This window comes from Erpetoichthys calabaricus, chromosome 8 (assembly GCF_900747795.2).
Source record: "Erpetoichthys calabaricus chromosome 8, fErpCal1.3, whole genome shotgun sequence".
Lineage (NCBI taxonomy): Eukaryota > Metazoa > Chordata > Cladistia > Polypteriformes > Polypteridae > Erpetoichthys > Erpetoichthys calabaricus.
Window position 1 is genome coordinate 66,386,145 of NC_041401.2, and position 16,824 is coordinate 66,402,968.

At 41.4% G+C, this 16,824-nt stretch overlaps 1 protein-coding gene and 1 long non-coding RNA gene across 3 annotated transcripts in view; one reads left to right on the forward strand and one right to left on the reverse strand.

Moving 5' to 3' along the window:
• LOC114655578 (uncharacterized) overlaps positions 1 to 4,698 on the reverse strand; it is a 79,564-nt gene extending 74,866 nt beyond the window's left edge. The window contains exon 1 of the long non-coding RNA XR_003716922.2: positions 4,607 to 4,698. This is a non-coding gene — a long non-coding RNA (uncharacterized LOC114655578). The remainder of the gene's footprint in view (positions 1 to 4,606) is intronic.
• ankrd13b (ankyrin repeat domain 13B) overlaps positions 1 to 15,271 on the forward strand; it is a 169,203-nt gene extending 153,932 nt beyond the window's left edge. Inside the window, exons 14-15 of one of the 2 annotated variants that reach the window (XM_028806670.2) lie at positions 9,350 to 9,433; positions 10,500 to 15,271. In XM_028806670.2, the coding sequence (XP_028662503.1) occupies positions 9,350 to 9,433; positions 10,500 to 10,613 (198 nt within the window). In that variant the 3' untranslated portion in view covers positions 10,614 to 15,271. The remainder of the gene's footprint in view (positions 1 to 9,349; positions 9,434 to 10,499) is intronic. The other variant, XM_028806669.2, reaches the window with a different exon arrangement.
• Positions 15,272 to 16,824: the final 1,553 nt, after the last annotated feature.

The window sequence follows — 16,824 nt, forward strand, 5'->3', positions numbered from 1 at the left end:
CGGGCAGGGCGCCAGCCCACCGCAGGACACACACACACACACACACCAAGCACACACCAGGGACAATTTAAGATTGCCAATGCTCCTAACCTGCATGTCTTTGGATTGTGGGAGGAAACGGGGAGAACATGCAAACTCCACGCATGGAGGACCCAGGAAGTGAACCCAGGACTCCTTACTGCGAGGCAGCAGCGCTACCCACTGCGCCACCGTGCCGCCCTCCTTTCATTCCATTGGTCATTTATTCCTCTGTATAAGCAAAATTTTTTTAAAAGATTTGACTTTTTTTTTATAAATATGTGTATTTCTAAAGTCTTTGGCTTCTTATTGGATTTTTTTATAATTCCAATTTCCTTATGTTTCTTCCTACCATGTGCCACTTCACTATTTCTGCTTTGTCTTTTCTGTTCATAATAACTATTTTTATGTATGCAGCTGTGTATTTTACTTTTTACATTTTTAATATTGTGTTCATAAGAATTTCTTATAGACACTTTAAAATTACTTAATTTTTTTTTTGTCCAACACCTCCTGACTCACCATTATGAGAAAATATTATTATAACATAATATTCAACTTTTTTGATGCCTTGTTATGCAAGAGTTTTTCTGAACCCACACCCTGCACACCCATTTTTGGTGCTTTAGACCAAATTTTTACGCAATTTGGGACCATATTTTGTACAGGAAATGACACCCTTATGATAAAGAGTAAACCAATAGGTACCTCAAGCTAAAATGATCAGAAGGACTTGAAGTTGTGGTTGCCTCATTAAACGATCCCAAGGGTTCAAAGTTACACCTTTTTACAAAACTTCGGAAAAATGGTGATTGGTAATATAGGCATGTGGAGTGTCATCTTATGGGGTTTCCAGGTTGCTGATCCTGATATTTGACTCTTTACCAGTGGTCCTCGCCTTGGCCACACCCAGAAGGTTACAAATGAGAAATTTCAAACATAAGCATGTAGAGTACTTTTCAAGATCAGCGATTATAAATATGATGTCATTTTTGATTTATGATCCTTCACTAGGGATCTAGCCCCCTATAGACCTCTATCAGAGGGGGAAAAATTACAAATGTCTATTACAATCGAGAATATTTAAACTTTAAACATTTAAATTCAAGCACACATTTTAATATTTCATTTATCTGACTCAACTATTCTTGTTTATTATGTATTAAATAAATCATTACCTTTCTTATAAAACACCCCCAATTAAGGCAGCTAACACTAATGGAGACTTTTTTTCTTTTGTGATTCTCTCTCTCTTTAAGCATTAACTTTCCATTTTCTTAATAATTTTAAGTTAATTTAAGGTAAATCATTAAAACATTAGTTTAGATGATATAACTGTCTTTACTAGAGAGATTTTACTCATTTTCAAAAGTGTAGTAACTATTATTATTCTCTTTTTTTTATGACTTTCCTCTCGGATTTCCCTTCTTTTTCCTCTATGAATCTCACCGTCAAGACTTTCACACAACTATTTTATGTCAGTTTTATTGCTGGGTGAATGCTGCCTGGCCTTTTGCCTTGTCGTCAGCACTCTTGTTTCCTTCATGATAGTGTAGGTTCCTGAAGCTGCGTAGAATTTGTGCATGCGCTTTAACGAGAATCTTACAGATTCTGCATCTTCAGTTAATTTACAGTATATAATGGACATTGTGCCATTTTCACATCCCATCCTGGAATCTCAGTGCATTGAATTTTTTTTGTCTCTTCCTATTCCTGCAAAATGTTTAATAATAAAAACAAATAACATTTTTTGATAAAGGGCATCCTTGGTGGACCTCCAAAGACCCATGCATTTTTATTTTTTCTTTCAAATGTTATTACTAAAAATCTTACTTGTCACACATTTTAGCAGCACTGTATTGTTTATATTACCAATTTTGATATTTTTGATGCATGCCAAACCTTCCACGGCAGCTCATGATTTAAAGTGTCGTGGACTATTAAAAAAAAAATCAATGATTATTCTCTGGGACTTCTTCTGTTTCCTCACAATTTACGTATACTGTGGCCAACATTTTCATCTGACAAAATGTGTAATGCAGCGTAATCAGAACAGTTCAGATGTATTGTCCTCCGAGTACAATAAGCTCATCTGCAGGACTGACCAACGCACAACATCTAGAACTGCAAATCTTGCTTCATAGCTTATTGAAAATATAAAAACGCTAAGTATATTGAGCCAGAATGATCATATGCAGAATCCATAATGATATATACAGTACACATATATATAGAATTCAATTATGATGTAATAGCCTCCTATAAACTGTGATTTTACGAGAAGGAATGCTTGACACAAACATGTAAAACATGATAAAAGGGCACCTGTACTCTTCAATTTATAGTTCTACTTTATGTAAAAGTGGCACCCATCCATACATCAGTATTAACTGTCGTAGGCGCAGATTAAGTTAGACACATCTTGATTTGGACCACCCTGGCAGGAAAAGCTCTGGGCATTTTAGGGGATCCTTTTCATTATTTTATTAAACGTTCACTAAATTAAATTCCATCACTTTTTTCCTCAACAAATGGCTGTATTCTTATGAGGTTCTGCTGTTTTACTTTATGTTCTATATCAGTGCTTGATAAATGGCCATATCGAATTCAAAATTTTTGATATTGATGTGATTTCCTTTAAGTGTCCATTTCCTTCGTTTTTCTTGAAAATGAATCCTAACAAGAACCCTCTTCGGATTTACAGCAGGTTTCCAGTAGACGACATTAAAAATGACCTCTCTTTTTTACTATTAATTCTTATTACATTTATGTGTACTATTTTTATTTTATTTAGTTATGCACTGCTTTTCACTTTTTCCTTTCCTATCTTTCTCTTTATTGTATTTCCCTAGTCTACTGATTTGTCACATAGGAAGGGGTTGCTTTGGTTGTGGTGGGGGGCTTTTCTGTCTCAGTACGGCCTTCAGCCTCTGTATGCTCCTTGCTTAAAAGACTCTTGGGCATGGACTACATTTTTATTTTCTTTCCTTGTTAACATCCCATTCTACGACCTTAGTATTTTTTTCCAGGTTTTGAATCCTATTTTCTATGATTGATATGAAGAATTGTTGTTTGTGCATATAGGACATTTTCCTGCAGTTTCATGTGTTTCAGGAAACAGAGCTGTACTCATTTTAAATTCCCTTTCCTTCTGTAGTTGCTTGGAATAGGACTGCACTACTTCCTCCTCTTCCTCATTTTCACATTCCTAATGTTTATTCTCATGATAGTATTCGTTTTGTTATTTCTACATTTGTATATAGAAGACCACGGACAATTTCATAAGTGTGCTAAACTTTCCACATAGATGCCATTTTTGCATCTGTGCAAAATTGTTGGCAAGAGGCGTTTTATTTCTCTGATCTTATTTGCTGGCAGTCTCCAGTCTTTACACCATGTTTGTTTTTGTCCGTGACTCCTCTTTGCTCCTTACAAAATCTTTCCAGTCATCTCTGCAAGTCTTCAAACTTTTATTTTTTTCACAGAACATCACTTAGGCCAAAGTCACATTATGCGACTTCTAGTCATGGGGTATGCCAGATTTGCGATCTGTAGTCACTGAGCGCGTCGCAGTACCACATCAATAACTTAAAATCGCTGCCCACGTCACATTTAGAGATCACGTGCCGACTCTCTAAGACAGCTGGGCTCACTCCTTTTTCTGACAGCCAAAAGACCACACTGTACAAAGCACTAGCAGCTTCAGCGAGTTCAGCCGCTGTCTCGGCCCTTTTGTCCATTCTGTTTTAAAATGTAAAACACACGACATCAGAAAGATAAGCCTCTTGTCTGTTTCTGAAGTTCGAAAACGCCCACGTTCCTTAGTCCTCATTGCCGCTTTCTACGCCTTGCACTCCGGGACGAGCACTCATTGGTCGCCAGATCTCCTGTACAAACAGCCTGCCCCTATGACTAAAGACAAGTGCGATTTTATTGGTGCGAGTCGTTTGGTATTTCATATTAGAGGATCGGCTTCACCGGATCTCACCACCGAACGTCCCTGACTCGCACCGGTGTCGGGTTATTTTGCGCCCTAGGCCAAGTTTATTAATGCGCCAACAGACTGTTCGGTAGCATGCGGCATTATGATCTGCGCCCTAGACGAATGCCTAATTCGCTTTAATAGTGGCGCCGGCCTTGGCTATAACTGAAAAAGTCAGGTAATGTACACTAACTGATTATGTCTCCCTCCAAGTTTGTAAAGAGAAACTTTACAAGGTTTTGATTTTTTCTTTCTCTTTAAAGACATTTTTGTTAAAAAACATTAGTAAAAACACATTTAAAGCTCTCTCTATTCACATATGCAAATATAAATTGTACTTTCTTTTGGTGTAAATCCCAGGGGTCCCAATACTGGCCTTCCTGTCCATTTTTAGGTGCATTTGCATTTAATACGCGAGGCAGCATTTGCTTCATTTGCATTTGCATTTTGAAACAACTCGGCCCCTCGTGGACATATTTTGTTGAAATGTGAAATTTTAAAATCTCACATTGAAAAGCATTGGCAGATTTCTTGAACTCGTCTCTTAAAACGGAGAAACATTCTTTAAGGCATCAACTACAAATTAATTTACTGTTTTAATTTTACCTTGACACCGTATACACCAACTTTTATATTTTTGTAGATGTCCATCTTTTTCAACCTTCAACAGCCGTTACTGATGGCGAATAGTTCCTGAGTACAAGTGAACGAAGCACCAATGGACTGTGTACGCGTGGCGTGGTAGGAACTCGCAGTCGCGGGCTGATTGCGCACGCGCGAGACAACAACCCGCCATAGTCAAATCTCGCTCAGAAATCGCTGCATCTCCCTCTTCTCCACGCTTTAATTCGCAACGGATAAGGGAACTGATTATACTAACCGTAAAAGTATAAGATGTAAGAAAGAAAAACAACGGGTTGTCAAAATATGAAAAAAGATTATATGGCGTGCAAGCCATTGTGCACAGAGCAAATAAACATTTTGTCAGTACTATTTAACTTGCACGAACCAAAAACTCGCTGCACCGTCATCAGAACGATTCACAGTTTCACTGTAACAATAATTTGCTAGGGTGACCAGACGTCATCGTGACACGGTCAGTCCCGATTTCAGGCCACGCTTAAATAACCATCCATCCATCCATTTTCCAACCCGCTGAATCCGAACACAGGGTCACGGGGGTCTGCTGGAGCCAATCCCAGCCAACACAGGGCACAAGGCAGGAACCAATCCTGGGCAGGGTGCCAACCCACCGCAGGACCGCTTAAATAACCGAAAAATATAAAAATGTCCCGTTTTAACAGACTGGCAAGCTTGTGAAACATTGCTTCGCCGAAACAACCATCCTCACAATATGTTTAGAAAAGAATGTACGCACGGCACTCCAAAGGCGACCCCCAAGTCCGACGGGAAAGGCTTGATTAAGAATTTGTGTTAAATATCAACAACATCACAAGGACGACAACGAAGCAGACAAAAACAGACAGTATTGCCATTTATTTGTTCCCACACCAAGCATTGCGTGTGTTAATTTATGAAAGTGTGTTTTTTTCGTGCCCTGATCCCTCTCTGCTAATAATGAGATAAAACAGACATTAGACAAGTGAGGATGGGCTTTGTGCAATTCAGGAGTCCGGGTCTGGCACTTTGAAAATCTGGTCACTCTTTCATTTACCATCAGAGTGCCACATTCATCTGATATCCATAACGGTCACTCGCTGGTAATAAAGTTTGCCTTTTACTTATGCTATTGCGTAACATTTGACACAACTGAATAGTATTGTAAATCCAATTTCATGAAGATGGCAACGGCAGGACATGCCCAAGCTGAGCAAGAATTAATTGTAAAAGTTTTTGTTTTTTTTAATGTAGATTATATTAATTGGCAATTGCAATTTTTCACCGTGTGTGAATATGGCGTGTGTGTGTTTTATATGTGCTTGAATGAGAATGGGCCCTGTGATAGACCAGAGTCTTGTCCAGGCCTGCTTTCAGCGTTTTGCCCAATCCTGTTTAGATAGTCTTTGACCCCTGCCACCCTGAAATGCATTAAGAAGGTTCTAGAGCCGACCTACTGAACTCACTCCATTTAGGGCCACAGTTCTTACACAACCCTCAAACTCACCTATATGTTACACCATGCATACATTTTCTAACTTGTTGCATCTTGAAGCATTTGGAGCCTGGGGTGGGAGGTTAAACAGCACCCCTCAGTGTCCACAACAAGTAGTCTGTACTATTAGACTTAGATGACTGGAGGGGGTCTTGGTGTCCGGAGCGGGCTCCATTTCAGTAACATAGATGGCTCGAAACAATTCCTAGGATGGGCAGTGGTTTGAGATCAAATGATCATTCATTGCCAGAAGAAATGGCAAAGGAAAAAGAACACTTCTTTCCCAGCTAGTGCCAACTTGGGCAGCCGCCTAGGGTGGCAGGAGGCACCCGAACCAAAAAAATTAATTAGGGAAGTTAAGGGCATACACTCCATAAGTGCACAGAGGGGCGCCAGGGTGTTGTCATTGAAGTCTGATAGTACTGTCTGCCTTCCGTCACCTGAGGGGCCCCTGTTAAGAAGGCGAAGTGGTACACATTCCGAAAATGTCTGCGGTAGTAGGCCTGCTGTTCTGCTTTTGACTCTTCCAGGTGCCATCAGTCTCAGTGCATTGGTGTCTTAGTCACTAAGGTAAGATTTGAAGACCACTAATAAAAATACATTTTTAATGTTTGTATATTACTTAAGGCACAACACTTTACGATTTTGGCCTCCTCCTTTTTTTTTTACCAGCATTCCCAATAACACTATCGTTTCAACAGCAGTGGAGGTGTCTTGTTTTTTATTGTTCTTTTTACTTATTAGTTCTTTTCTTCAATTCCCAGAGTGCATCATATGTTGTTCTAGTATCCAGTCCTCTCTTGCTTTTTCAACATTCTTTTAATATACTAGGGGGCATTGCCCCCTGCTCGCTTCGCTCACCAACCCCCCTGCCTGCACTATGCGCTCGCCTCTTTGAGGTTCTGTCGCTCGCGTATAGGGATGCAGTTGTACATCTGTATGTACAGTTGTAAATCTTTAAAAAGATTTTTATTTCCATGGGAATTGTTACATATGCATAATAGAACTATTTTACATTAAGCAAGTAATTAACCATATTAAAAAAGAGTAAAACGTAATAATTTGAAAGTTAATTATGTTTCATGTTGCGTTAGAGTTATTCGTTGCGTTATACGTTTTTGTTCTGTTTGGCTTTGAAATCAACACGCAAATACTTTTTAAACTTACACTTTTACTGTAAAACTTCAGTAAAAGCAATTTTTTGAATTAAATTTTCATCAGTATTGCATTGAATTTTGATTCTGTGTTTGGACTTTCATCATGACAATGCAACATTTAACTGCCCGTGATTGAATTTCGTTTCTTTCTGTCTATTAAATATAACGACTTTTTCCAATGTTTGTCCCTGTGATTTGTTAATTGTCTTTGCAAAAGCTATTCTAACGGGAAACTGTTAACGTTTTAATACGAATGGCATATCAAGATATTCTTTGGTGTATGATGTTATCCGCGGAGGATATACTATGTTAAGGTGACCACCCGTCCCTGTTTTTCGGGGACAGTCCCCTTTTTCAGTCAACTGTCCCCACTCAGAAACATGTCCCTGTTTTGTCCCCGGTTTAAGATTTGTCCACATTTCCAGTCCTTGCACGATCTTGCGTGAAGTTTTGCTTGTTCGTGTACGCTAGCACGTCGTAATGAAACTGCATTTTCACAACCAGGTAGTCTACGCTCTACTAGCCCCCACCACCCATATCCCCAGATTGGCCCAAAAAATTCTGGTCACCTTATACTACTGTATGTACATTACCTTTCTTGGATACATCTTTCTTTTTACAGTAATATGGCCGGTGGAAGACCGGACGGAGTTAACGGTTGTAGATATTCTATGGGATATTGTAAGTTTCAGCCTAGTCTACTGATACGCATTTAACTGATTTGCCGTGTAACCGATCATCATTTTTGGCATTAATTAATTTGACTTCATCGTTTCTCAGTGCTAGGATTGCCTGTGCACTCATTTTTTCTGTTGATAACCCTTCGTGATAAAATTCTTCAATAAGATTTGTACATAATTAGTTTTCTTTTATTGGGAACTGAGAGAGCAGAAACTGTGTCTGGTTGAATATGGTTGAGAAGAAGGCGTGACTTGAAAAAATCTCATGGCCAAAGTCTCAACTCGCAGGACTTGAAAAAATCTTCCAAAAAGTCTCGTTCCAGGATTTTTTTATATAACAGAGATAGTCTTCAGTTCCATCCATCCATCCATTATCCAACCCGCTATATCCTAACACAGGGTCACGGGGGTCTGCTGAAGCCAATCCCAGCCAACACAGGGTGCAAGGCAGGAACATACCCCAGGGCAGGGCGCCAGCCCACCGCAGGGCACACACACACACCGACTAGGGACAATTTAGGATTGCCAATGTCTTTGGGCTGTGGGAAGAAACCCACGCAGACACAGGGAGAATATGCAAACTCCATGCAGGGAGGACCCGGGATGTGAACCCAGGTCTCCTTACTGTGAGGCAGCAGCGCTACTACTGCGCCACCGTGCCACCATCTTCAGTTCCTGTTCTTGTTTTACACTTGGCATTTCCTTTGATGATATACCAATTGGTTTCTAGCCCACCATATCACACAGCTTCTGTGGTCACCAGAAAATTATTATGGGAAGGAGATTGCAGGCTCCTGTAGTTACTGAAGCCTGGAAGAGTACCGTGAGAATAGGGTGAATGGTCTGCTGTAGTCATTCGAGAATAGAAGAGCATTGTGGGCGTCTATAGTCACTAGGGACTGGAGCATTATAAGAGGTGGATAGTGAGTTCCTGTACCACCTGAAAAATGCACAGTGGGAAAGAAATGGTGGTTTCCTGTGTTTATTAGATGTGTTGGCTCCTGCAGTCACTGGAGCATAAAAGAGCATTGTGGGATGGAGATGGTGGATCCCTATAGTCATGTGATACTTCAAGAGCATTGTTTGAGAGAGAGGCCGGCCATTTTTAGAACCTGCCCATGAAATACAGAAATGAGAAAATGAGCCTCTTGTGCCGAAGGGGGAACAGTAGTGTATTGTAGGAAGGAGATATTGTGCTTCTGTAGAAAGGAGAAAAAAGGTGTTTCTTTTCTAAATAAATACTAATGGTGCAGGGTGAGATGAAGGACTTAGAGTTCTTAAGTTATTAAAGACTGGACATGCATTATGGGTTACATTTTTGGTCTCCCATTACCCAGAGATTAAAACCACTTGGCACAGGAAAATGTGTTGTCCTAATGATTTCTTCTGTATCCACCAGGTGACGATCTGGGAGGCCCTGACCAACAGCAAGCCTGGCACACGCCCCCTGACCTGTGATGGAACCCGGCTCGAAAGGTCCGCAGTCAGTATTGCCATTAATTTCTATCTAATCCACGCCCGGGGTGGGAGGAGGGGGTGACTACTAGAATGGCCCCGATTCTATGGTCTTTTTAGCCTCCAGCTTGATGGGTAACTCTCAGCATACATTGGGTGGGCCTTAGGAGCAAGGAGGAAGAAATGAATACTGGGTGAAAATACTGAAAATGCATGGAATACAGAATTGAGTTGGCCCCCTTAAAAAAGAGATGGGAGTAGATTTGCTCATCTGTCCCTGTGGTGAATATCAGCATCTGCAGATTTTGAGAGAAAGAAGAGAAAGCACACCAAACCTTGTGTTGCGCATGACTGTGTGTGATTCTTGGCCATCCTGCCTGAGCTATATGGTCTCCAAGTAGACAGCACTGCTCGGTTGGCCACTTAAGTGTGGTACAAACTTGGCACAGACAAGCTATCTGCTCTGTAATTTGCTGCAAGATGTGCGGTGTGGGGGCACCGGCAGGTTGATGTCTGAGAAATTTGTGTAAAACTACACACAAACACGAGTGCACACCTTGTTCAGATTGTGTAGTGGTCACATACTGAGGTCACCGTGTGTCCAGCTTATATTATATAAGACTGTTCTGATTATAGATACAGGGTACAGTGAAATTCTTATTTATGGGTCTGATCAACACATGCAACTCATGGCCATTCTCCAGCACCACCATTAGTGGTTACAACAAACTTACCTTGGAACTCCTGTCTTCCTTACCTGAAAAATTTCAGAATATATAACACATTACTGAAATGTCCCAAAATATCAAACCAGTGCTAGTCTTTCAGTAATTGTGGTTATCCCTCCAAGTGTAAAAGTTCTGCAGAGATTGGCTGAAGTGTAATTTGGAACGACACCGAAAACTACATAAATGTTAATGTGTAACCGTGTCTATCTTACAAACAGCCTGCAGCTATTCATCCAAAATGATGCTTCATTATTTAGTGTAACGCTCTCACAATTAGACCCCTATTGTGTAGCAGTGCACTTATATAGCTCACTCCCTGTGGCATCTTGCGCACAAATATCTGCTTTGCTCTCTTTCTCCTCCTAGGACCCCAAGTCACAGGTCACAACCCCAGTCAAGCCCCCAACCCAGTCTGACAAGCCCGGCTCTGCAAAGCTACAACGAGCAGCTGCGCCTGGCCATGGAGCTCTCAGCCCGTGAGCAGGAGGAGGCAGAGCAGCGTCAGCGTCAGGAGCAGGAGGAGCTGGAGCGCATCATTCAGCTCTCTCTTATGGAAAAGTAGCCAAGCTGGAATGTGTGTGCAGGCGCAGCAGGGAGGGGGACATATTAGATCACAGTGGACCAGCTCCCACCTACCTAGCAGCAAGACGCCATTCCTTTGGGCGCCAGCCAAGCATACTGACTCCAGGTGGCAGGAGCCACAGAATATCTGAGTGGAGAAAAGGACCCTGTGGCCTTACCGACACTGACACCAGCGAATGGACATCACCCTTGGTCTTCACTCCTTGATATCCTCACATTCTTAGGGACCAGCGTGGGATGCCCCAGCAGTGCCGCTAACAGCCGTATTATAGGTGTGAGTGGAAACACATCCACCCCACCCCACCAACCCCCCCACCAATGCACAAGTGACAGAAGCACCAAAAAGGACCAAACCTAGGAAATATGTCTGAAGCAAAATGGCTTAAAGAATTCAACACAAATCCTGCTCCTTGCCTCCACTCCACTGTGTGCTTCTGTTTATTTACTTCCCAACCCTCTTCAGACAAAGAAGACATTGAGCCATAAAGCTCAGGTGCAGAGACACTAGTGTAAAAAATAATAAAGCCTTAAGTTAAAAAAAAAAGTGGAAGCCTCACCCCAAAGTATCAAAGAAGCTGTCCAAGAGTGGCCATCAGTGTCTCCTACCAGGAGGACTTGACATCGAGGTGCTGAATGCTTCAACTCCTATGGCTCAGGATGTGCTCCCTTCCAGTCGTAACACAGAATGCACTGCTGTATCATTCTGCCCTCCCCTCTAACGTCACACTGCTTTGACAAGTTGTGCCCTTAATAGCCATAGCAGTTTGTGCTCCACCAATGGCAGCTGGCACCACATCAGCAAAAGGAAAACACTGCCATCATTGATCCTGTGAACTTTAGTCTGGAGTGTCCCTGTGCCATTACCAAAAGCACATGGAATCAAGAATTGCCAATCTCACATTGTCCTCATCCGCACAAACACAGACATTTCAACAAAACAGAAAACTTATAGAAGAAAAACACTTTTGAGGGTGTGCAGCAAACAAGCTACACAAGGATCATATGTGATAAGGTAACATCTATTTCCTGTCCTTTCCCCCATCATACTACACATAAGAAAGATGGAAGTTCAAGAAAGTAGACAATATCCTAATGCTTATGACTTTCATTTTCCACCCTGAACACTGGAAGAAGCCCGGTCTTTCATGGAAATACACAGAGGTCCGTGAGCCTCAAGCAACCTCTGCTTTCAGAGTTTTCCAGTGATAGTCGCACAGAATGGCTAACAAATTTTTCTCTCTGTTCCAAAGATGATGTGTGTGCTTCAGCAGCTCAAAAGAAAAATAGATGTATGGGGCTGTGAAACAAGGGGTAAAAACTGGGACTGAGCCCAAGGAGCTGTGTGTGATGTGTGTCTTAAACTATGGGTGGAGCTTTGAAATGGGAGGAGCTAATAATTCGGTTTCACTAATTTGCTGGTGGAGCTAACAGGGCCAGGGCTGAGATTGGTAGCTGGTGTGGGAAATGTGGGTGGAATCAAAATTAATGGGAGGAGAAATAAAGATGGACAAAAGAAACTGGTGCAGAAGGGCGGGGCTTGAATGGAAGGCATGAAGCTGGAGCTTTGAGTGATTGGTGTTTCAATTATGGGTGGAGTTGTGAAAATGGGAGGGAGTAGACTACAGTTAACATGTGAAATGTGACAGATTGGTGTTTCAACTATGGGTGGAGCAGAACTGCTAACTACCGGCTAATATGTGAAATGTTGGTGGAAGGTGTCTATGAGTGCTGACGTGTGGTAGAGCTTTGGTTTTGACTGAGAATGGTGGATGGACCCAAGAAATAATAGTGGGATCAAGAGTAGTGGGTGACATGTTTGATTTCGGACAGAATTCCAAGTGACAAGTAGAGTTGTAGAATTTCAGTAAGATCAAGACATGAGGTGGAGTTCATATTAAATATGGTTGTCGTTAAGAGCAGAGACTGGACCTGTTGAGATTGTTGAGGGTGATGTTTTCAATGTGGTGGGCAGAGGTGTGGGCTGAAGGATGACACCAGAATCAGGAATGGATGGGTAATGTGGGGGCTGAGTGGAATTTGATGTGAGTGACTGATGTGGAGGTGAAATTGTGAATGAATTAATTATGGCCTCTACACTTCATTTCAACATTGCCACCCATGACTAACCTGAACCCAGGTCCCTTCCATGCTCAAATCTGATATGCCTTAGTGCCGCAGCCCAGTGGACTTGCACATCAGTGGCATGGACAGTTCCTGCAATAAGCTTTTGAGCACTTATATTTTGGTTGGTAGCACCATCCAGCCATAACAAAACTGTGAGGTGGACCACAAGGGGTCATGTGGGGGTTAGACTTTGGCACACAAGGCGATTTGGTCGTCTTCTTTTGAGACTGAAAAACACTGAGCCATGATTTCTTTCTACTGTTTAGTTTTCACTCTGCTAGCCCCAATTGTGGCAGCAGTTTTTAAATTGTTGTACTGATTTGTGGCAACTAGGGGGCATTAGTATAGAAACAGTCACCAAACTTTCTGAGGTGGTACAGAGTTATGAAGGGGCCTTAAACCAAAGCCCCCTGTCCCCCAGCTACCATGCTTTTATTTTCCTTCATGGCTGCTAGTACTGTGGTTCAGCTGCTAATCCTCAAAGCCTTTCTAGCATAAACGTCCTAAGGATCACAGGGGGAAATCAGTACCTCTGGAGTGCCACTGGACACCGAAGGTCAACATTTGTTAAGAACCACTGCTGCTTCTTCCAGAGTGCAGAGGGCGCCATTTGTTTTCCTTGGTAAGAAGTTGCAGGCCTGGGCACCTCAAGTCCACCATATCCTATCCCCTCTAATTAGTGTAAGCAGGCTGACTGAAGTATTGAATTGCTGCTGGACAAGACAGAAGTCCACTCAAATTTTTAAAATGCATTTATCACACAGGTTTGCACACTCTAATCTCTAAAAAAAGAAAAGCAATAGCAGATGCAAACATCCATTCATCGTTTCCATAAACCCACTCGTTTATGTCGACACAGGGTAAGGAAGATCGACTTGCTAATCTATCACTGGGCTCACCGTGTAAACCAACACAACACACACACTTCAGCAATGTGGGCGGAAAAGAGGACAACAAACAAAAGGGAACAGACTAATTTCTTAAACATTTACAATAACTTTAATAGTTTAGCCAACCTCCTTATACAGAATAGTTTAAATCTGAGCAATAACAGCTTCCCATGTCTTTATTGCATGAGCATAACAGCTTTGGAAATTACATTTTTACAGCAATTTTCTAGGGCTCGAAAAAATCACAAACTATTAACAAATAAATATGCAAATTCCACTAAAGCCAGGGTGTCTTCACAATGATAATCGTATCGTATCCAAGTTATGTGCTTTAGGTCAGCATGTTTTGGGATCATCATCCTTCCTCAAGGTCAGGCATCCTGAAGGACTATAAAACAGAGGCACCTAACAGCATTGCATTAAAAATTAGTGACATTTAAGGAATGGGAAGCTATTGTTGCTCAAATTCAAAGTGTTCTGGATATGGAGGTTGGAAAAATGATTGCAGTTAGTGTGAGTGTTTAGGAAATTAGCCTGATGTTTCCTTCATTTGTTGAATACTATATTAACAGATATACGGTCATTTATGACAAGATGGCATGGATACTGATGTAAAAGAAGAATACCCAGAGAAAATGCACACAAGGACAACATGAAAACACCACACAAATGGTGATGAACGCAAAACAGTGCAAGCGTTACTGCACACGTATTTCTTCTCATCTAATGCACGTTGTCTATTAGTATCAAGGCCAATTCAATTCAGCTTATTTCTGTATAGCATCATTCACTGTGACTGCTTCTTCTTTATGTTTTATTCATACACTGTTAAATGTGGACTGCCCAGGCTCTGTGTAGCCCCCCCCCCCCAAAACAGCCTGCTGATTTCGAGGGGCTTGCCTGCCTTGAAAGCCATGTCCCAGGCCAGCAGCTGTCTTCACTGTGCACTGCTAAGCCATCAGTTCAGTAAATAGGGTCCTGAATGTTTGAATGACTGAGACAATGTTTTGATTTTGTTGTCTTTAAATAGGTGAGTTAGGGTATCCAATTTGAACCCTATAAACTTCCATTAAATAAGAAACATAAAAATATTTCTTAACAAGCAGCTCATCAGTAAATAGAGCGGATTTAAGGCTAGCATACTCCCCATCCAGAGTAGTCCTGGTCACACCCTGCAGAGGGTGCCATTTGTTTTCTCTTTCTCTCTTTCCTTCTATAAGGGACCACATGCACCATATTTGTGTATTTTTTTTCTTTGACTCTCTATGTAACATAGTCCAGGTGTCACGTTTTTGAAGTGTTTGGAATGCCATGTCTGCAAGACTTGTTGTCCGTGGGAAAAAAAAATACATGGAATGAATTAAAATTTTTTTAAAGGTCTGCAACATACCTTGTATAATATTGTACCAACAGGGCTGCAGGTGCAGTCAGCGACACGTTTTTAATCCAGTTCAAGTCCAATGTATCAATGAAGACTGGCTTTTTTTTTTGGTGCAACTGTGTGAGACGATCCAAAACAACAATAAAACACTTTTTTGTTAATGGCTGGTGTCATGCACTGCTTCCTAGCCAATGTAATGGTCACTGTGTTCTCTGGAAGCCTAATTTTACACAAGTCTGGAAATAAATCCTAGAGCCCTAAATGTATATACCAAAAAAAGATCACCGGGAATGCTGGCCATTATAAGACACTGCAGCTGTTAACAGTGTCTACGGAAAAGGTAAACCTCCATGACCAAAATGCACATTTTGAGTTGTGAAGGAGTTCAAATTGATTGCTTTCTTTAGAGTCACACATTTTTCTTTATTAATGAAGATTGAAATTCTGAAATATCCTGTTTATTTAAATATTCAAACTCCCTTCATACACACACACACACACACACATTATGGAAACTTGTCTCTTGTCCCTTTGGGGATTTTCACCCACTGGTTTTTACAGATTATCTTGGGATATCTCAAGATGGATTATGACTTTTACAGGCCCACAATCATCAAGTGTTTCCATGGCCATTTTCAAGGGACTTAAATTTGATCATTCTGCTTTTAGGACCTAGACCTCTGTGTCCTGACCATGCTTCAGTGCTTGTCCACCCTTTTGTCCATTTCCAAACCCTATTTCCAGAAACAAACCTTTGACAGCAGTTCAGTCTATCACAAGTCGCACTTCCATTTACATCACACTATTGTGCTTGCCTTTCAAGTGTGGGAGGAAACCAGAGTATCTGGGTGAAATGGCACTCAGAAATGGAGAGAACTCCCATTTCTGTTTGTGCTCAATGTACTTTTCTGTAATCTAGGCAACCACTTAGAACCCCAGATCCAGAGAAAGAAGAGCCCCTGTTGAAACATGAACCTAGGCCCCTGTTTATGATTCCCTGACATTACTCAGCGATGTACCCATCTCTGTAATGTGTGTCACCAAACTTGTTTCACAGCAGAGATGGTTTTTAGATTGTTTGATGAAATGTGCTTGCATTGCACCAGGCTTTCATATCATATTTAGGCCGAAGTGTTCAGATCACATGGACTGAGCACCCAACCTGCACCCCTGAGTGGCCTTTTCTCAGAACTGACTTGTATCTGGCCACTGTTCCATAGTGGCTACAGAGACTCTTCACCTGGTCATTCATGGAGCTCTGCTGTTCATTAAAGTTGGTTATCTTACAAAACATGCACAGATTGAATGGTCTCCTCTTCAAAGGCTGGCCCTAGAAATTTTGATATTGTCTGTTTTTCCAGTAACTGACTTGACAATCCTTCAAGCATCACTTTTATATGGTGGAGTGGTGTGGTGGCTCTGAGGCTAGGGATCTGCACCGGCAATCAGAAGGTTGCCGGTTCGAATCCCGTAAATGCCAATAGGGACTCAGCAAGGCCCTTAACCTGCAATTGCTGAGCGCTTTGAGTAGTGAGAAAAGCGCTATATAAATCCAAAGAATTATTATTATTATTATTATTATTATATTTCTCCATAGATAACTAAGTTGAACTGTAAACTCCTTTATCTTATTTGGTAGACTTTCTTCTCTGACAAGTACAGTCAAACATAGGATTTACTGTACAAGTACTGATTTTCTTTTGAAATGCAGTGA